The sequence below is a fragment of the Coregonus lavaretus genome (genome assembly GCF_964263955.1).
Source record: "Coregonus lavaretus genome assembly, chromosome: 28".
NCBI lineage: Eukaryota > Metazoa > Chordata > Actinopteri > Salmoniformes > Salmonidae > Coregonus > Coregonus lavaretus.
In genome coordinates, this window is record NC_140015.1 from 17,979,318 (window position 1) to 18,000,703 (window position 21,386).

The window sequence follows — 21,386 nt, forward strand, 5'->3', positions numbered from 1 at the left end:
TAAGGCTGTAACGTAACAAAATGTGGAAAAAGTGAAGGTGTCTGAATACTTTCTGAATGCACGGTATAGCTGGATCTACTTAACCAATGGTGTGGGACTTGGAATCATGTTGACATTAGAGCACCTTCAAGGTCTGAAAATTTCTGAAACTTTGAATTGTGAGTGAACTACCCCTTTAACTTCATACAGTCCCCTTATAGCTCTCGTTGTCGTACCAACCATGGTTTGCTTTTTCTGTGTTGGTTTCCAGTGGTACTACTTCCCAGGCGGAGCACATGTGACCTGATGTCACACAAAAAAACAGGCATTTGCCATTTGACAGAACTCTAATCACGTTGTTGTCACAATCATGTCACCGGGGTAGGAATTGAGACACTCTTCACTTGCAAAACTGTTGGTGGATGCCACTCTACTCACATATGTAATATACACAGAGGTTCCTACTTCCTTTACATGTGGCTATGGTGTGTGTGTGGGGAGGGGGGGTGCTTGCAGTACATGGGACTACTGTGACCTTGTTTTGTAATGTTTTGATGTAGATCACTGACCATTGAGATTTTGTGCATAGCTCCACCTTGTATGGCATATATAACGGTTATTGGGCTGTCCCGTGGGTGAGATGGAATATGAAAGAATTACCCTATTTCTTTTATTGATCTGATGTGTGTTTTGGAGGTCAGGGATTTTTTCCTGTGGGTATGTTGGAGGGGCAGCAAAAAAACAAAACTCAAATCAAGAGAGAGGCTACTCAGAATAGAGGAATGTTTTTGTGTGTTGCGTTAGACAAAACAACTACTACTAGTGGCAACCATGCAAATATGTTCAGTCTTTTATTTTTCTTTCGAAACAGATACTGGAAGACCTCCAAGTCTGTGTAAATGATATCGACTTATCCACAATTGAAGATAGCTTTATTGTTGCTGCCACACTATTTTGCTATTCAGTAAATAATGTATATTTATTGATATTTCATACGTTGTGTATATGTAGTGACCTATGATCGTCAAGGTTCAAAGAGTAATTGTATATTTTTTGACTTTGGAAAGAGAAGTGTGTCTCTTACATTGTGTCCTTCCACTGCGCTGGTGTTTCAATCTCCACTTTCTGTGGTTGGATGTTTGAATATGTGACCGTCTTTTACCTTATATTTTAAATATATTCTGGTCATAACTAATGCAGACGTTTTGAATTTATCAAAGCACATTCCTTAATTTCATGTGTTCTTTCAAATGCTTTCCTGTTGCGACAATACAAATGTGTTTATACTAATTGCTACTCACGTGTATAAGTGCATATATGTGTACACATGTGCAATACACGCTATTTTAGCAATCTATTACTGTGACAATTATTGATGAAAATCGCTGTCCCTTTGAATTATCCCTTTTTTTCATGAGTTGCATTGTGCACAGCGCCACCTTGTGGGTTAGCAAGGATCTTAAAGGGAATGTTGAGTCTGATTACTGTTTTATTTCAGGTTTTGTGTAAATTAAAAAAAAAGCCCTTTTTTATTACTCATTGTAATGTTGTGACATCCTATTTGAGTATCTTTTTTTTCTTTTTTTTAAAAAAGTGGGCCTGTTTTAATTGTCTGAAACTCAATAAAGCGATTCACTGCTCCAATACAAAGAGGAGTAAAAATATTTCATATTTTACAGTGTTGGTTGTGGGATAACAGACATGGCTTTGAATAGTAAAGTGGTTGAGTGTTGATTTTAAAGTATTATTTTATTTTTCTCTGGTTGCAGTTTTAAAATGAATTTCCTGCAATTCTACACATTTTGCCATGGCTTATGACATGTTCATATGCTATATGGAGGGGCCCTGACCTCCAGGGGGGTCCCCAGGGCGCGTGCCCGGTCAGTAATCGGGCCCTGGTCAGAATCAGACCAGTCAGATTATTTCTATACTGGCATCATGAAATGAGTCTTCTAGCTTGTAACAAGCAAGTCAAAAGCATATCTTTAGGACTGTCCACTCCACATATACATTGCTATGGTTTATAAACTGGGTGGTTTGAGGCCGGAATTCTGATTGGCTGACGTATAGCACGGGTATGACAAAACATTTAGTTTTACTGCTCTAATTACGTTGGTGACCAGTTTATAATAGCAATAAGGCTCCTCGGGGGTTTGTGATATATGACCAATATACCACGGCTAAGGGCTGTGTCCAGGCAAGTCGGACATTTCCCTCTTTGACATGGAAAACGCTTATGAATTATTGTGGCGAGAAGGACTTCTAATGAAGTTAAATGTATTAGGGATAGGGGGAAAATTGTAGAACTGGATAAAAAAAAGATTAGGACAATACAGGTCCGGATCGGTTGAACTCTATCAATCAGTCATGAGGTGGAGAATCGGACCGCCCAGGGAAGTGTGATCAGTCCATGACATGCCCATCAACATTTCCTATCGAAAGTCAGTGACGCCACGGCGTATATTTACGTAAATCTGGCGCTCCGGTTTCCTGGCGGAGAAGATGGCGGCTCCTGGACCGGGGGAGTATTTCAGTGTCGGGAGCCATGTCTCCTGCCTCACCTGTTTGGGGCAGCAATTGCAGGGAGAGGTCGTTGCCTTTGACTATCAGTCCAAGATGTTGACTTTGAGTATCCTTTTTACCATTTTCTGTTGTCACTGAATCGGTGGTCTTCAAGGCTGCAAGGGGCCTGGGGGTAACTGGTCGCTCTTGCCAAATTGAGATCCGCGCAAGCGTAGTCAGGAGACTAGCTAACTAGATTATTTGCTTACTCTTGATCAAAACGTAGCTAACCACACGGTTTAAATACTGTTCAGTTACTTTAAACCTTGTTACTACTTTCTATTTCAAGACAGGTATGGTAAGTTTAGAATCGGCATGATCTTGAGTTAATGTTTGTTGTTAGCTAGCTAGCTAGCTGGCTATCGAAATTGGCATGGTATTGTGCCATGATGCTAGCTAACTTGCTAACACAAGCTATTGTGGTCAGCGTTAGCACAAACTGTCAGTCCTTGTATGGATCACTATCTGGCAGCTCCAAGGGGCGTTATGCCTGACACATTCTTAGTAACAGTTAGCATGTAGCTAGAAAGAGCTAACTAGCAGACCAGGCTTAGAATTGTCTGATGCTCTAAAACAATGGTTATTTAAAGAACATTATTGATGGCTAGCCATGGAGTGATGTAGCTAGCTACCCACCCCTAGTTAGCTCACGTTGTCGAAACTGACACGCCATGATTCACCGGTGACAGTTTAGAAAGGTGTGCCTGTCAAGTTCTTGGGTAATTTAGCAAGCTAACTAGCTAACGTTAGCTAGTAGTGAGCTAGTAACTGCCTACCTAGCTACTTTGACCCCTGTCAAGTGTTTTGTAGCTGACTTGAGAAAGACAACGTTAGCTATATGCAAGTTCTTAGCTGTAGCTTTATTGGAAGATGGCTAACGTTAGCTAGTTACTGTGAAATCTGTTATGTGAATGTGCGGACTTGGATTTCATTACATGAGGGATGTCGATGGGAGAAAGCCTGGTGGATTCATTGCAGGCAACATTTGGAGAAGGCAATAAGACCATATACAATCTAGGTTGGGTGAAGATGAGGTATTATACACACCTCTTGCACACTAACTTGTGCTTTTAGCCCAGATAAATTGCCTTCCAGTCCTGCACAGGGCACCGCTCAGAAAAATAGGCAGTCATGAAAAGTGCAAGATTTTATATGCTGCAGAACTCTGAGGAAGCCATTTGATTTGGACTATTTGCTCCCACAGACATGCATTGCAGAGGACTAATAATTTTGTTTGCCTGGTTGTGCGGGTCAATCTTCCACCTCTGCCTGGTATAGGACTGAAAGGCCCAGAGTCAGACCACCCTGTGATAGTGGAACTACTGCAGCCACGGCCAGGGGAAGGAATGTGACATTTGTGTCTGTCAGTCAGCAGTTATCACACTGCAACAGCATTGTGGATTTCAACAGTGTGCATTCCATACCATCACGCCCCGGTGGATGTCAAACAGGTCTCTATTACCTGGCTGGAAGGTAGTACTGCCTCAGAATTCTGACTTTGCTCATTTGATCTTGTGAATTTAGAGGCATCTTATCAATGTAGTTGAAGAGTAGGCCACGTTTTTCTTTTGAAGAACAGATTTACAATGTTACGGTTGTTAAATCTAGTCTACTTTTTTTGTGGATGTTGTAGTGAGATACAAAGAGGGTATTTTCCCAATGCTAGGGCCCAGGTCACAAGGGACAAGTCACTCTTCATGATGTGTATCATGTAGGCCTATTCACTTGAGGTAGTTTGCTTATGGAAGCACACAGTGTGACATGTTTTCAGGGTGACACGATAACATAGTATAGTGCAGGGGGTAAATAAAGCTTCTAGATCCAATCTGTCATACCCTCATGGCATGTTACGTTGTTTCCCTTGTGAGGCTGGTGAGGAGTCACTGAAAGGGCAAGATATCAGACAGGAAATCCACAGCCCTCTATTACAGTTATGGAGGAAGTGCAGCAGCCATAAAATGAAGGATTGTAAACCTGAATGAGTTCAGCTCTGAGCACTTTACCTCTGTCTGCCTTGTAATAGGAAAACTTGTCTGAACATAGTAAAGACACAGGCCTTTTACTCATCCAACCTGTTTTTATTAGGAAAATAATTAGCTTGGCTCAGGTTTGAGGGTCTTTTCTGAAAATCAGTTGAAGGGCAAGTTCTGTGCTGCCTTCGGTTGATGCGTGAGGTCAGACTGAGTCTATGAATTTTGTTTGTCTGTCACCAGACTATAAACCGTGTCTCAAGGGCAGTGAGCAGGCTGCTACTAGATAATATCCTTTGAGCTTTCTTTAACACAGTTGGGTGTTCGTGAAGGCTACTCTTGGCAGTTGTGCTTAGTATGCCAATTTTTTTGTTTTCTGCCTAGTAGGCTATTTTGCCCTCTTTCCCTCCACAGTATTTCTGATATCCACATGATGAATTGTGGCTCGTTCGTACCCAGACCCTCCCTTACAAACGATGCATTGGACTCTTTGTTAGCAGAGTTGAAAGGGGATCTGCTGGTGGAATGCATACACCTCATGGCATCTTCAATTCAAATATTGTATTTGTCACATGCTTCGTAAACAACAGGTGTAGACTAACCGTGAAATGCTTACTTCTTAACATCCCCTTTGAGAAGTTCTGAGTGGGCTATTCATTTTGTTTAGTTGCTGGTGGTTTGTTGTTTGACTGGTAAGTCCTTAGCTTAGTCTATGTTTAGGACTTCTGTTCTGGGATGTAACCGTCTGCATTGTTTCTTGGGCAAGAGGCTGTTCCTGGACTGCCATGGTGAACCCTGGACCTGTTTCCTAGGTTACAGGGAAGCATGATCCCATGATGTTCTGTTGTGAGGAGGCTGTTAGACTGCTGTTGAACTTAATGGCAGAATAGAGCGGGGGAAAGAGGAAGTTGTTCCATCAGGGGATCTCCAGCACTTGAAGTTGGACTGGTGCTGTGCTTTGATTTTGTGTTCTACTAGATTAGCATAAGATATGCTCACTTATTAGGCCTATTTGGTCAGTGGTTCACTACTGAGCGACTAAATTACACTATTGTGACTAGTTCAATAACATAAAAATGTTGGTGATTTACCTCAGGTTTGGCATAGCCTAATGTTTGTGGAAGATGTGATAGAATTATGATTCCAGCTGATCCATTGTCTCTCCCTCACATTCAAGTCCTGCATGTATATTTACAGTCTAATGCTAACAGCTGCTAATTTGACCTCCATTCTGGATGTGTAGTACAGCCTATTTGCCTTGACCCACTGCCCTTTCAGAATGCGCCCCCTCCAGTGGAAAGGCAAACGTCAGTGATATGGTTCTGATTAACCTAGCCTACGTGTCTGAGGTGGACATCATTAATGACCGCACTGAAACGCCTCCTCCACTAGCATCTCTGAATGTCAGCAAGGTAAGACCAGCCAATCACCACTCCTCACACCCTCCTTGACACATCTCCTTCTCATACCAAGTAGTGAAGAATCATTGGATATCTGGTCATTTTGTCATTAGCTTTATCAATAACTCCTGCACTAACTCACTTGATTCAGCTAATTGTGGTTCAGAGTCAGACTAAAGACCATCATTAGGCAAGCTTATTATCCTCGTTGAATCCGGTGTGGTAATGCTGGGCTGGAACAAAAACCTGCACACCCGATTGGTTTTCAGGACTGGAATTGGGAATCCCTGTCCCAACACAAAGAAAGTAAATGAGTTGTATAATTTTGTGTGCTTTCACATGTTGATTGGAACCGTATGTTTAACCTGAATGGATTGTTTGCATATTTAAAGAATGAATGGCCATTGTCTTGCTCAAAAAATCCTGAAAAGTTCCATCACCATATCATTAAACTTTGGTCGGCATCAAACAAAACCCACCTTTTCCACATTTAACTAAAATGATCAGTGAGCGGTTTCTAATATTTATTTTGTATTGCTAATGGGTGGAAATTCCTTAAAGTTCCTTTCAATGCCAAATACAACTATTCTTTTTACATACTTTAACTTCCAAGGGAATTTGGGGTTTTCAATTGAGAATGTTGGCTATTGTAAACAGCTCTAATGTATTGGTTCTCCTTTTCCAACACGCCTGCAGCTTGCCAACAGAGCACGGTCGGAAAAGGAAGACAAGTTATCCCAAGCATATGCAATTAGTGCTGGAGTCTCTGTGGAGGGCCAACAGCTATTCCAGACTATACATAAAACGTGAGTATCGTCTCTAATACTGGGGCTCTGCTGCATCCAACTATAGAAACATCAGTTATTTACTTGCTATGACGGTCCCCAACGGCCAGGAAAGGCTGTTTTAAAGAAAATGAGCTACCCAATGCATTTAAATAGTCTCGTTGAAGTTGCTTTCACTGATTAATTGACCAGTTTGAACGCCAGTCTTTGATTCAGTAATGTTTTGTTTTAAACCCAATCAAATAGTATGCATTCCATTATAACTCTTGGTTGTAATGCGATTGTAGTGTTGATCCCTGATTTGGCCTAGACTACAGTGTGTGACCTATGATCGTAAGTCTTACAGTACCAACACTGATCGACCAATTTCTAATGTAAGCTGTTAATTCTGTAATGTTATTGTTTAATTTGTTTGTATATTTTCTTCAGCGTTGTTGCTGTTCGATATGCACCATCTGCTGCATGGAGGCATCTGTCTAAATGTGTGCCCTGAAACCTTTACCCTCAGTACCGTGACCAAAGGCGGCTACAGTGTGCTTTTTTTCAAAACATTCTCAATCTCTCTGTAGCATCAAAGACTGCAAATGGCAGGAGAAGAACATCATGGTGATGGATGACGTGGTCATCGCCCCACCTTACCAGGTGGAGAACTGCAAAGGCAAAGAGGGTAGCGCTTTAAGTCACGTACGCAAAATAGTGAGTATGCCTTCCCACCACCACAACTCCCACCCTTCATTCACCATTGAAGAGAATACAGGAATGCCACTACCAGAAAGTTGATTGAGGATAAAATGTTACTTGTCCCATCTTGTCCCCTGCAGGTGGAGAAACATTTTAGAGACGTGGAGAGCCAGAAGTCGGTGCAGCGGCCACAAGCACAGCAAACACAGAAAGACTCCACTTTATCATCTTGAGCCGGAGGTTCAGTCCAGATAGGGGGGTGTGGGAGGAGGAATTGGTTGCGGGAAGGTCACAATGGAAAAGGAAGTTTGGTTTGTTATTTTCTCTTCCCCTCCCTTCAACATCAGACCAAGGCCAGCGTCCCCCCCCCACCTCCATCAGAGGTGTCCAACATTTTGAACAGGACAAAAGGGGGTCCCAACCGAGATGGAAATATCCAGCTCATTTTTTAAGATAATCTAACATAAAAGTAATGTCAATTTGCCACCATTCCCCACCCACACTCTTCTTCTTGACCTCTTACCTTTCCTTCTGTTTCTTCTCTCCTCCTGCCATCGCCTGCTCCTCACTTCCATTTCACAGAGAAAAGTCACTTGATTTCTACCTTTTCATTGGTCGATTTATTTTCTATTCATTTTTTTGTAAATTTCAAGAGTAGAAATGTATGGTAAGAGATAAAGGACCTTTTCTAATATTGAAATACTGTTTTAACAAGAACACTAATTTTAATAGCTTTCTTGAAAGCGTATGGTTATTTTTTTAACAGCTGACTGAAAGGATGCCAATAGTGATGCGTGTGAATGGGATGAATGGGAACTCTCACAATCTTACAAACATGCACCCAGTAGGTTATTGAAATGGCTGTTTTCCATCAACGGGGAAACACTCAAATTGTGTTAACATTATTAATCTGACATAAAATAGACTTGAAATACCTCCCCCAAATTGTCCTTTCATAGAAAATACAAGTTGTTAACACCCATTTGGTTCTAGAAGCTTGAACAGTTTTTATGAAATGCTTTCCTTTTTTGCAATCAGACATTACTGTCCACTTTTCCCATAAGCCCTTGGTGCATGGTCACACCTGAACTAAATTTGCTCTGTTTTTTTGTGTATAGTTTGAAGTCTGGCAAACTAAAGATAAAGAGCATGTGTTATTTTAGAGTAGAGGCTGGGCTTTCTCTTTCATCCTTGTCCCTCATGGTCTTTGATTCTACAATACAGTACCTCTTCCACGATGGGACCACATTGAAATCCAGCTCTTTTCTTACATTCTCCATCTCCCACTCCTATTGTCTACCGACCATTGCCACACTTTGGCAGGTGAAATCTGCTCTTCCGCCCGACTCAATGCATTCCTCCCATGTTCGAACAAGAAAAAACAAATAAATTAACTACGTTGGCCAATATCATATGGCGTGCCACTGAACCGTGTGCAATGAGATCGATCTCAATTCTGTATGGGATGCTTTGTATTCACTTTTGGAAAAAATGAACTTAAAGATATCTTGCCATGTTTGAGACTGGGATGGGGAGCAGGGTTCCCAGATGGGCCAAAGGCCTTGAGACTGGGATGGGGAGCAGGGTTCCCAGATGGGCCAAAGGCCCCTATCCCAGCCTTGTGTTTATAACAATGTAGCCTGATTGGAGGCTCGGCCAGTGGGGTTAAGTTGTGACCGGCATCCACGTTGTTTACCCGTCCACCGTGTGTCAACGAGGTTGCCGTTGCCAAGGTTTCCTTCCCAGTATTTTATTTTTAATTTTTAAATAGCTAGTAACATGGAAATAAAAAATATTTAGAAAAGAAGTTTGCAGTTTGTCATGTTTCTTTTTTTTTTTTATGTCTTTTTGGTGGTTTTCAGGTCTGTTTTGTCTAGTAGTTGATGTAGCAGTCAGTCTTTCGTTCACACTCAAATCACAATATTCCTTTCTTGGGGAAAAGGAATTAATCTTCAACTCCTAATTGTATTGTTAAACTCATTATTTAAACATTTTATAACCAGGCTTTATTGGGCTGGATCATCTGGGATGGATGAATTGCAGTTGTATCCAAACCATTTTTGTTCATTGCTATACCTTCAAATTGTCAGCAGAGGGCATAATAGAAATGTAAATGAAGGTGGGACATGAGATGAATGGATGTGGTATACAAGCAATGACCATGTCCATTCAATAGGTCATATCAAACCGTATCCAAGCTCTAAGGTATTGCCTTCAATAAAAATTAGAAAGTATCCACATAACAAAGAACCATGGCACATTGTTAGAATTGTACATAATGAAATTTCATCTAAAAATCAATTCGGTGAAATGCCACAAAGGGCGTTGAAATACTGTATGTTCCCTATTCACTCACTTTATTAGAGTTGAATAGAATAGGCCTGCCTACCTGTCATGGGAAATTGTGAGGGCTTCTAGGGGCATTTGTGGGCTATTCCACATAATCAAAAATACAAGGGAGATACACTCAATAACGAATTCAAGGAGTTATATGGAATATTGGTAGCCTATACAGTGCATTCGGAAAGTATTCAGACCCCTTGACTTTTTCCACATTTTGTTACGTTATAGCCTTATTCTAAAATTGATTAAATTGTTTTTCCCCCTCATCAATCTACACACAATGCCCCATAATGACAAAGTAATAACAGGTTTAGAAATGTTTGCAAATGTGTGTGAATATATATATATATATATACAGTGAGGGAAAAAAGTATTTGATCCCCTGCTGATTTTGTACGTTTGCCCACTGACAAAGAAATGATCAGTCTATAATTTTAATGGTAGGTTTATTTGAACAGTGAGAGACAGAATAACAACAAAGAAATCCAGAAAAACGCATGTAAACATTTTTATAAATTGATTTGCATTTTAATGAGGGAAATAAGTATTTGACCCCCTCTCAATCAGAAAGATTTCTGGCTCCCAGGTGTCTTTTATACAGGTAACGAGCTGAGATAAGAAGCACACTCTTAAAGGGAGTGCTCCTAATCTCAGCTTGTTACCTGTATAAAAGACACCTGTCCACAAAAGCAATCAATCAATCAGATTCCAAACTCTCCACCATGGCCAAGACCAAAGAGCTCTCCAAGGATGTCAGGGACAAGATTCTAGACCTACACAAGGCTGGAATGGGCTACAAGACCATCGCCAAGCAGCTTGGTGATAAGGTGACAACAGTTGGCTCGATTATTCGCAAATGGAAGAAACACAAAAGACCTGTCAATCTCCCTCGGCCTGGGGCTCCATGCAAGATCTCACCTTGTGGAGTTGCAATGATCATGAGAATGGTGAGGAATCAGCCCAGAACTACACGGGAGGATCTTGTCAATGATCTCAAGGCAGCTGGGACCATAGTCACCAAGAAAACAATTGGTAACACACTACGCCGTGAAGGACTGAAATCCTGCAGCGCCCGCAAGGTCCCCCTGCTCAAGAAAGCACATATACATGCCCGTCTGAAGTTTGCCAATGAACATCTGAATGATTCCGAGGAGAACTGGGTGAAAGTGTTGGGGTCAGATGAGATCAAAATGGAGCTCTTTGGCATCAACTCAACTCGCCGTGTTTGGAGGAGGAAGAATGCTGCCTATGACCCCAAGAACACCATCCCCACCGTCAAACATGGAGGTGGAAACATTATGCTTTGGGGGTGTTTTTCTGCTAAGGGGACAGGACAACTTCACTGCATCAAAGGGACGATGGACGGGGCCATGTACCGTCAAATCTTGGGTGAGAACCTCCTTCCCTCATCCAGGGCATTGAAAATGGGTCGTGGATGGGTATTCCAGCATGACAATGACCCAAAACACACGGCCAAGGCAACAAAGGAGTGGCTCAAGAAGAAGCACATTAAGGTCCTGGAGTGGCCTAGCCAGTCTCCAGACCTTAATCCCATAGAAAATATGTGGAGGGAGCTGAAGGTTCGAGTTGCCAAATGTCAACCTCGAAACCTTAATGACTTGGAGAAGATCTGAAAAGAGGAGTGGGACAAAATCTCTCCTGAGATGTGTGCAAACCTGGTGGCCAACTACAAGAAACGTCTGACCTCTGTGATTGCCAACAAGGGTTTTGCCACCAAGTACTAAGTCATGTTTTGCAGAGGGGTCAAATACTTATTTCCCTCATTAAAATGCAAATCAATTTATAACATTTTTGACATGCGTTTTTCTGGATTTATTTGTTGTTATTCTGTCTCTCACTGTTCAAATAAACCTACCATTAAAATTATAGACTGATCATTTCTTTGTCAGTGGGCAAATGTCCAAAATCAGCAGGAGATCAAATACTTTTTTCCCTCACTGTATATATATATACACACAGTGGGGAGAACAAGTATTTGATACACTGCCGATTTTGCAGGTTTTCCTACTTACAAAGCATGCAGAGGTCTGTAATTTTGTCATAGGTACACTTCAACTGTGAGAGATGGAATCTAAAACAAAAATCCAGAAAATCACATTTTTAAGTAATTAATTTGCATATAATATAATATATAATATGCCATTTAGCAGACGCTTTTATCCAAAGCGACTTACAGTCATGCGTGCATACATTTTTTTGTGTATGGGTGGTCCCGGGGATCGAACCCACTACATTGGCGTTACAAGCGCCGTGCTCTACCAGCTGAGCTACAGAGGACCACATGACATAAGTATTTGATACATCAGAAAAGCAGAACTTAATATTTGGTACAGAAACCTTTGTTTGCAATTACAGAGATCATACGTTTCCTGTAGGTCTTGACCAGGTGTGCACACACTGCAGCAGGGATTTTGGCCCACTCCTCCATACAGACCTTCTCCAGATCCTTCAGGTTTCGGGGCTGTCGCTGGGCAATACGGACTTTCACCTCCGTCCAAAGATTTTCTATTGGGTTCAGGTCTGGAGACTGGCTAGGCCACTCCAGGACCTTGAGATGCTTCTTACGGAGCCACTCCTTAGTTGCCCTGGCTGTGTGTTTCGGGTCGTTGTCATGCTGGAAGACCCAGCCACGACCCATCTTCAATGCTCTTACTGAGGGAAGGAGGTTGTTGGCCAAGATCTCGCGATACATGGCCCCATCCATCCTCCCCTCAATACATATATCAATACTTATGTAAATAAGATATTTCTGTTTTTATTTTTAATAAATTTGCAAGAATGTCTAAAAACCTGTTTTTGCTTTGTCATTATGGGGTATTGTGTGTAGATTGATGAGGATTTTTATTTATTTAATCCATTTTAGAATAAGGCTGTAATCAAGGGGTCTGAATACTTTCCGAATGCACTGTATATGCCTATTGGACACAATGTGATGGATGCACCATGTAAACTCTGCGTAAATGTGATTAAAACGGCGGAAAGGGGGGATTATTAAGTATGGGGGATTGCAGGGCAGATGTTCTATTGTCAGTTTTTCATAGTAGAAAAACGAGGGGTCTTCAATGGGTAACTGGGATGTTTATTCTACTATGGATAATAGGGGGATCAGCGATGGATAAATTGAGGTGAAATAAAAGGGAGGGGGTCTAGGTAGGAATACTAAAACAAAAACTATTATTAGATGGGAACATCTGTAGGGCGGATGATTTGTGGATTAGTTCTCGACAGAAAAAGCGGGAGGGAGCGTGACAGGGAGAGATGAGCGAGATGAGGACGCAAGAGTTAGTTTACTGATGCGGCGTTAGTTTACTGATGCGGCACCAGCGCTTCTCATTGGAGATTGGATATAAAGATTGTAGGTAAAGTATTGTTTTATTTACGAGTTATTTACCGTTTCTGTTACCGTTCGTTGAATAGGCTTGCTGTTGTGTCGGTTTAAAAACGTAACCTTTATATTTACATTATAATTTATTAAAAAACGTAATTTTGTGTGTCTGCAATTACCAACGACACTGTGTGTCGTATAACTTAAAACCGCCAAAGTAGGCTATGCGTAAAACATTCCCATTACGCGCAACCGACTCGCTGCTTGTATTATGTACAGTAACGGATTCGGAGTGTTTTCCATCTAGTCTTTTAGAGCTGTCGACTAGTTCAAGCTATTAAAAGCCTACAGCTTACAGAGCTATTAAATGTACATTTTCCTCTATCCTACCTAATACTCACCACTCAGCGACAGCTTTTGATACTGTATCTCCAAACCACTAGTCTAATGGTTGTTTGCATTATTTTGCAGATATTCCTCAGATATCCGGATGCTGAAACTCCACTCCAAACGTCCTCAAGCCTTGTCGTGATAAAGCACTTTAGATGCACATTTTTGCAAGTAATATGTTCTTTCCTGCTCTGCTGCTGCTGGCTCTGTCTTCAGTGGAAGGTTCAAAAGAGTGCCCTCACCACTGCCTCTGCTACGAACACTCGGATCTGGTGGACTGCCGAGCGCGCGGGTTCCTCCACGTGCCCGATGGCCTGTCCCATGGCACCTGGCTGCTGGACCTGGGTGGCAACTTGCTGATGGAAGTGCAGAGCCGTGCCTTTGCCGGACTTTGGTCACTGCGGGTCCTGGTGCTCTCTGACAGTGGAATCCAGCTGTTGCAGCCCGAGGTAACACCTGCTAAACCCATATAATGTGGCCTACTGTGTACATTTTTGTTCTAGCCCAGCACTAGTAATGGATTGAGAAACACTCAATAGCCTATGCATTAATTAACATTAGTGGCATAGTTTAGCATAAGGATTTGATTGTTGATATGAGGGTTTGATGCCGATTGTCATATTTTTCATATTCATAATTTTTTGTACCCTCCTCCTCGCCCAGGCCTTCTACTCCCTCTCCTTTCTGGAGAAGCTGGACATGAGCCGTAACGAGCTGCGCCGGCTGCCGTCGGACTTCTCCCACAGTCTGTCCTCGGTCCGGGAGCTCCGGCTAGACCACAACACCCTGGAGCGGCTGGAAGTCTCCAGCCTGGAGCACCTGGAGAGCCTAGAGAAGCTGGACCTCAGCCACAACCACATCACCTTCCTGCAGCCAGGGGTCTTCCGGGGCCTGTCTCGCTTGCGCCACCTCTACCTCCATGCCAACCAGCTGGGAGCTGTGCGCCATGGCTCCCTGTCCATGCTGCCGGTCCTGGAGGCCCTGCAGCTGGGCCAGAACAACATCTCTCACATCGACACGGAGGCTCTGGCTCCCCTGCACAGCCTCACTCTGCTGGGCCTGGAGGGAAACCAGCTGCAGCACCTTAAGTTCAAGACCTTCCTGAGCCTCCACACGGCCGGCACCCACCTGCAGCTGGCTGGCAACCCGTGGAACTGCGACTGCGACCTGCACCGGGTCTTCAGCAAGCTGCTGAGTGTGCGCCACCTGCACGTTGACGACTACCACAACGTGACGTGCCGCGAGCCTCTGCAGCTGGCGGGCGCCTCGCTGGCGTGGGTGGACAGCCAGTTGTGCATGGCAGAGACGGCCACCGTGCTGGTTATCACTGTGACGGTGCTGGTGACTGTGTTGGCAGCTGTGGTCATGGCCGAGCGCACCCGCAAGAAGAACCAACATGGCGGCAAGAGCTGGGATGATGAGTCGCAGACCCAGGAAAGGTGACTGTCATGAGGGAGGGACACTGAGTGAGCGTATAATCAGTTTGATCTAGGATCATATTTCACACCATGCTCCCTGGTCATTTTATGTTTGAAGAAAAAAAAGAATGGGGCCATTTCCCTTCTGCAGCAAACTGACTGTGAGGTTTCATAACACACCTCAGGCTCAGACACTCCTTAACATTCAGTTGAACTTGTTGGAGGCACTCATTCGCTCTGTTATTTCATCATGGTCATAATGCATGGCCCAATCTGGTTCCAAGTGTCTAAGTAACAATATTTTAGAGTATGAGCAGTTTTGTATGATGTATCTAGAAGTCTGTGACTTGTGGAACTGGAGGAATGGGCATCATTTGTTTTCTGTGCAGCATGCAACTTTGTCATCATTATGTTTCGGTGTATCATTTAAGACCTACCTGAAGTATTTGACTGCTTACAATTTGTCCTGTTAATTTATTTATTAACTCCAGTACAGTGTTTGTCTTTTTCTGTTCAACATTTTCTCTTCAATGTCTATTCCATTTCTGCACACTGTGTAGAAAACATAGGTGTCATGTTTCAAATGTAGGCCTATCCTCCAAGTACAGCAGTTATTTTTGTCTCATGAATGATGATGATTATACTCTAACACATGGATATGTTTGATAGGGAATTTATTGTATATAGATGGTAATAAAGTATTATTTTTGGGGGGACTCTGCCTTGTGATGTACAGTACCTGGCTTAAATCTTTGCCAGATTTGAGTATAGGGGTCTCCACTGCACTAGAGCTAAAATCTCCCTTCGATGATCAACATCTGCTTTAGTCAACATCAGATTATTCACCAATTAATCACCACTATTCCAGCTCTCACACAGCTCACACACAGATTAAAGCTGGTTTCAATCTATCTAGGGCTGCCATGATGTGTCAAAATGAAAATGCACAGAATTGAGTCGCTGTTCTCCCCTTTTAGATGAAAACTTGCGTTTGGTAACATACGTTTTGCTTGTGGGTTTGGCCTCCAGCCTGGAGAAGCCGGACCTCGGCCACAAACACATCACCTTCCTGTGGGTTTGGTGATATTGAAATAATATTGAAATAGAGAGCACAGATGAAAAACTTTGAAGTACTGAATTTTAGCAAGTGCGCGGTTTTGCATTAGACTCCGATAAAGGACAAGGAGGATTTCATATTCTGACACCGGTCTTTGGCCAGAGACAAATTGCTGTGGGGTTTAAAAGGCTTGGATCCAGGTCACAAGGAGAATGATGTGGCATACAGGCCTGGCCTCCAGAGCAACATCAGCAGATTACTGCTCTGATTAAAAACCAGAGGAGGAAACGGACTGCCACAGGGGTAGAAAAAACGCCAGCCACCCAGCTCAAATCCCCTGGGCAGAGCTTATCTAAGAGGAGGATAATGTCCAGAAACTGAACCTGTATCAGTACTGATGCTGTTTCTGCTCAGAAGCCCTATAAATGGATCTGGATAAGGAGTGGCGATTCAGCACTGGAGATAAGGGCCAGCCACCCATGTGACCAAAGCTATTATCAGATGAACCAGATAACAATGATATGACATAACAGTGACATAATAACCGTCTACTACCAGCAGGTATGTGTATTACAATGTTTTAGTTGTCAGAACCCAGTGCAGACAGATCTATGAGATTGACGTAGGGCGCTTTAATACAAACTAGCTCACATCCTTTACTTAAGAACATAAGACAGGACAGACGAAGGTATTATACGTTACATAATTAAGTTCCATTAGCTCCTATTGCACAACAGAAACCAGATGCCATTGTCTCCGAAGAAACCTCTCTAATTTAGCCAAGAGATGATAGTATGGGATTTTATGACATTAAAGTCTTCATAATCAACCCAGAGGTTTTCCTTAGCTTCCTACCTTCATGGCAACATCCCAGTTCAAACCAAACCTAGCCTCAACCACAACCCTAACCCTAGATTCATATACACATCCCAGTTCAACCCTAACCCTAGCTTTGTGTCCACATCCCAGTTCAACCCTAACCCTAGCTTTGTGTCCACATCCCAGTTCAACCCTAACCCTAGCTTTGTGTCCACATCCCAGTTCAACCCTAACCCTAGCCTCAACCACAACCCTATCCCTTTAACCACAACCCTATCCCTTTGGTGAACTATCCCTTTATGTTTTCTAATGCGTGTTCTTGAAAATGTTGAATTAGTAATGTGCCTTTGTCATTCTTGGTAATGGATCTAATGTGCTGTTGAAGATGAGCCTGGAGGGCATTTCTGGTTTCCCCAATGTACTACTTCTGGAACACTTTGCATGAAACTATTGAAATGACATTTTGTGGTAACTGTTATTCTTGACAGATGGGGGCGCCAAATCCACCATTTGAGATAATTTTGTCAGTCTCAAAAGTACAAAGTACAGCATAGATAAAGCTTCATAAACACTACATAAATGCTTCACAAATAATCTATAACTGTATGTCATACTCTATTGATTGTGTATTAAGGGTGACAAAGCCATTCCTACTGTAGGGTTATTTGCCAATTGTGCCATAATGCACTATGTATGTTTATACACCATTTATAGAGTATGACATATGCTTATACATTATTTGTTAAGCCTTTATGTAGTGCTTATGAAGCCTTTATGTATGCTATATAAAACCTTTATAAGTTGTATTTTGTTTAAAGTGGGACCATTTTGTCTTAGAGAAATATTAATCTGTCAGAGGAGGAACTGCAAGTGGACCAGACTGAAGTCTAACCAATGATAAACCTATCTATGGTTCTAGCCGGGAGATTATTCAGATTATAATTTCTCCACCAGATAAAATGAAATTATCTTAAAATCCTGGAGAGGGGCAAAAATATTTTGTGCCCTGTTGGAATCAGTTAATCAAGGAATTAAAATAATGATTTTACTGGAAAGGGTAGTAATCAGGGGGATGAGATCTTTGGTGTCAGGCACAACTGGCGTCAATCTAAGTAACAGAATAAAAACATCCCCATCAAAATCTGTCAGTTTAAACTACAGATATCACTGCATCCACCCATAGGCCTTCAGCATCTACGGTGGAAGGTGGCAGAGCTACAGCAGTGTTTGTCAGACCATGAGACATCCCGAAAATCGGTCTTCTCACGAACACATCTGTGGCTTCCGAACGGTTTGGCCTACACTCTATGGAAAGGGGAGACTCTCACAAACATGATGGTGTTCTCCATTTTGCTCTACCACCCCCACAAGTGTCACGGGACTTGTCTGAAAGTAACCCATACAACCCATACAAACTAAAATATTTCCTGAATTATCTTATACAGTATCTCCTAGTTCTAGGACAGACACTTCAAAACCTTATTCCTTATGATAGATTTTTTGACAATTGTTTTGCCATTTATGAATGTGTTATTCAATGTGTTTCTATGGGCTGTAGTAGTAAAGTCCAAATTCTATATACTGTATATATATTTTTGCCCCAAATTCTAGATTTTGTCAAACCATTTTTAAATAATTTGTTTTATACCTAAGGGGTCCTACAATTCCAAATCAAATAGCTAAATGGACCATCTTAAAACAATTCCATATGTTAGCTTAGTACTCCCCCCCCCAACAGGTTAAATCAAAGCTCTGCACCATATTGTGACGTTTTATTGATAACGACCTATGAGTCGAGAAACCTACCTATTTTTCTCGAAAGAACGTAATATCACGATTCCAAAGCTATACAGTATTACAGAGAACAAGTTCATTATCTCATATCTCGGAAAATATTTGTAATGTTGTACTTCTTGTTGACGAAATTCATGCAATTGCTGGGTTTTTGAGCTAGCACCCAATTGACTCCCATTGATGCCTTGAAGAAGAGCTCTCCTTGTCCTTGAATTGACCCGAATGCACCGCGCTTCCCACTGACGACGCACGAACAACGCAAACAATGGGCGTTAATCCGATTCCATTGGAGTTTCCCATCTCCTCAAAAGTATCTCTGGAGGAGTTGAGGAGAGGACAGACTTTTCCCAGTGTGTATCTGTTGATTTAGAAATACTTTGGTTTAGAAGATTCTGTCTCCATCTAGTGGAAAAAAGGAAAACAGTAATGTCCAGAAATCAATAGAATCAGTGTATGGTGTATTTGGTTTGTGTTAAAAAGGTGAATGAATTTAGTATTTTCACTGTGGTGCCAAACACCAAAGATATCATCCTAATAATGGAAGTAGATCAAGGGCAGGTTGGAACACTTACTAAATAGGGTTTCCCCAAACATCTGTCCATTAACGTGAGAGCTCAGTTGGTAGAGCATGGCGCTTGCAACCAGGGTTGTGGGTTCGTTTCCCACGGGTGGGGGTGGGGGGGGGGGGGGGGGGCAGTATGAAAATGTATGCACTCACTAACTGGAAGTCGCTCTGGATAAGAGCATCTGTTAAATGACTAAAATGTAAATGTAAATCATTGGTTAGAGCTGCAGGACCTTTGTTTGAGCGGAAGGTATTGGATTAAAGAGGTTTTTAACTGCTTTCAACCCTAATTATGTACTGATGTTGGTGTAGGGTTCTTCAATTCCGGTCCTGGAGGGCCGAAACACCTCTGTTTTTCATCCTCTCTTTCTAATCAGGGGCTAATTCAGACCTGGGACACCAGGTGAGTGCAATTAACTACCAGTTAGAAATAAAAAACAGAAGTGTTTCGGCCCTCCAGGACCGGAATTGAAGAACCCTGGTGTAGAAACTATTGATATCGTGGGCCTGGAATGGGATGTGTGATATCTATAGGACTTTTATTTTGACACGCATTCGAAATAGATGATAGAAGTACACACACAATTCTGTTTTATCATTTAGCCTAAAAATATAAATGCAAACAAATATATAACAATTACTTTTGATAACTATTATAAGATATCGATTATTGTGATATTGTCCATAATTGTTTGCCTTATTTATTAATTTACACTTAAAGACTACAGGTCAGAACTCTTATTCTGAAGGATTGTTATTCTTCCTAGCTTGATATTCGTTTGAGTGAGCAGTGTGTGAGGGAATGTCATTACCTAGCTGGCTAACTTTAACAACGGTCAATAAAGTATCGATTTGATTGAAGACCAATGGAAATGCAACTAACATGTCGACCATAACTTTTCTGCTGTCACCACTTGAATGCTTGCGGTCCCGGTTCCATACCACCAGCACTGCAGCAGTGTGTTTCTATTGCGAGGTGAGTTGAACCGCTAACGTTAGCAACTAGGCTAGCTATCAAATAATAGCAAACAGACTAGGGAGCTGGCTATTGATTTAGCTTGCTAAATTAGGTAGTTTATCAACAGTGCTACCGCATCTGGCTACGAGGGTCTAAAATCTGGATTATAATGGCTGCTCCACTAGCACGGGCCATGAGTCTAGGTAGCTAGCACCTAGCGAGCGTATATTACGTAATAGCTACAGCACAATTAACATAATGGTTAGATAGCTAACGTGAGTGTGTGGTTTGACAACTAGCTACCTATCTATCTATGTTGTCAGTCACAATGGTAGCCTAAACACTCACGCCTGCTAACGTGACTGCTCGGTAAGACATTTTGACATCTGGCTTTATCGTTCAAGATGTTCAGTATGAAAATGTATGCACTCACTAACTGTAAGTCGCTCTGGATAAGAGCGTCTGCTAAATGACTACAATGTAAATGAAAAATGTTCATAGCTATATGACCAGTAGGGTCAAAAAATGATTACAGTGGTTATAGTGGGTGCAACAGGTCAGCAAGAAGTAAAAGTGAGTTGGCTTTTCATAGTCGAGTACAGAGGTCGAGACAACAGGTGCAGTGCCAGTAGATACATTCAAATGTATTCCATGTGTAGCTAGCTTAGTATAAATATTTAAACTAGGGCAAGCGTGAATGTCTAACTGAACTTTTATGTGGCCGCACAGCTCGTTTGAGCTAATCACATAATCTGCGTGGTATCGAGTAGTGATGGGCTCAATGCCCATGCCGGCTCATTTGGCTCCGTTCATGTAAAAGAGCCGATTCAGTTGGCTCTTCGTTCAAAATGCTTAAATCGACCTAGAACCATGAAATAAAGTGCACATATCCATTGTAAAGCCCAAAAGGTAGGCTACCATTATGTCAGATCGTGAAATGCGCGTTGAAATACATTTTTACCTGGCCAAATTATTAGATAGCCTGCAAAAAGTTTTATTTATGCACTGAAGATCAGCGTGGACCAGTTTGACGCGCTCTCCCAACTATTTCTGCAGTGAGGATTAAGCCTCTTTAGATCATTATTTTGTAATTTATCTGCACAAAAACGTTGTTTTGAGTTAAAAAAGTAGCAGTATGCAAATCAAGGCGCCAAATGAACTTATCTTTCACCGACGTTCACCAAAAAGATACGTTGAAAAAGAGCCGTTCGTTGCAAACGACCCATCATCACTAGTATCGTATCGACAATCCTGTAGTGTGTGTCTGTGTGACCCCGTCTGTGCCACTTCGTTTAGTGCGCACCACTACGTTGTCAAGA

General features: G+C 42.1%; 3 protein-coding genes across 3 annotated transcripts in view; all 3 read left to right on the forward strand.

The window, feature by feature from the left end:
- Nucleotides 1–2,455: 2,455 nt before the first annotated feature.
- LOC311103644 (protein LSM12 homolog A-like) lies at nt 2,456–8,243 on the forward strand. The gene is made up of 5 exons (XM_084145250.1): nt 2,456–2,608; nt 5,790–5,923; nt 6,608–6,717; nt 7,266–7,392; nt 7,518–8,243. The coding sequence occupies exons 1-5, from the start codon at nt 2,482–2,484 to the stop codon at nt 7,608–7,610; spliced, it is 591 nt and encodes a 196-aa protein (XP_084001376.1). The 5' UTR covers nt 2,456–2,481; the 3' UTR covers nt 7,611–8,243.
- A 5,389-nt stretch (nt 8,244–13,632) lies between these two features.
- On the forward strand, nt 13,633–14,899 carry LOC311103902 (uncharacterized protein; the record flags this gene model as incomplete). Its single annotated transcript, XM_084145530.1, has 2 exons — nt 13,633–13,905; nt 14,120–14,899. 2 exons carry the CDS (start codon nt 13,633–13,635, stop codon nt 14,897–14,899), a joined length of 1,053 nt encoding a protein of 350 aa, XP_084001656.1.
- A 5,055-nt stretch (nt 14,900–19,954) lies between these two features.
- Nucleotides 19,955–21,386, forward strand: part of LOC311103997 (myocardin-related transcription factor A-like) — a 40,007-nt gene continuing 38,575 nt past the window's right edge. The window contains exon 1 of the mRNA XM_084145640.1: nt 19,955–20,085. The gene's annotated coding sequence lies outside the window, so the exon portion shown is untranslated. The remainder of the gene's footprint in view (nt 20,086–21,386) is intronic.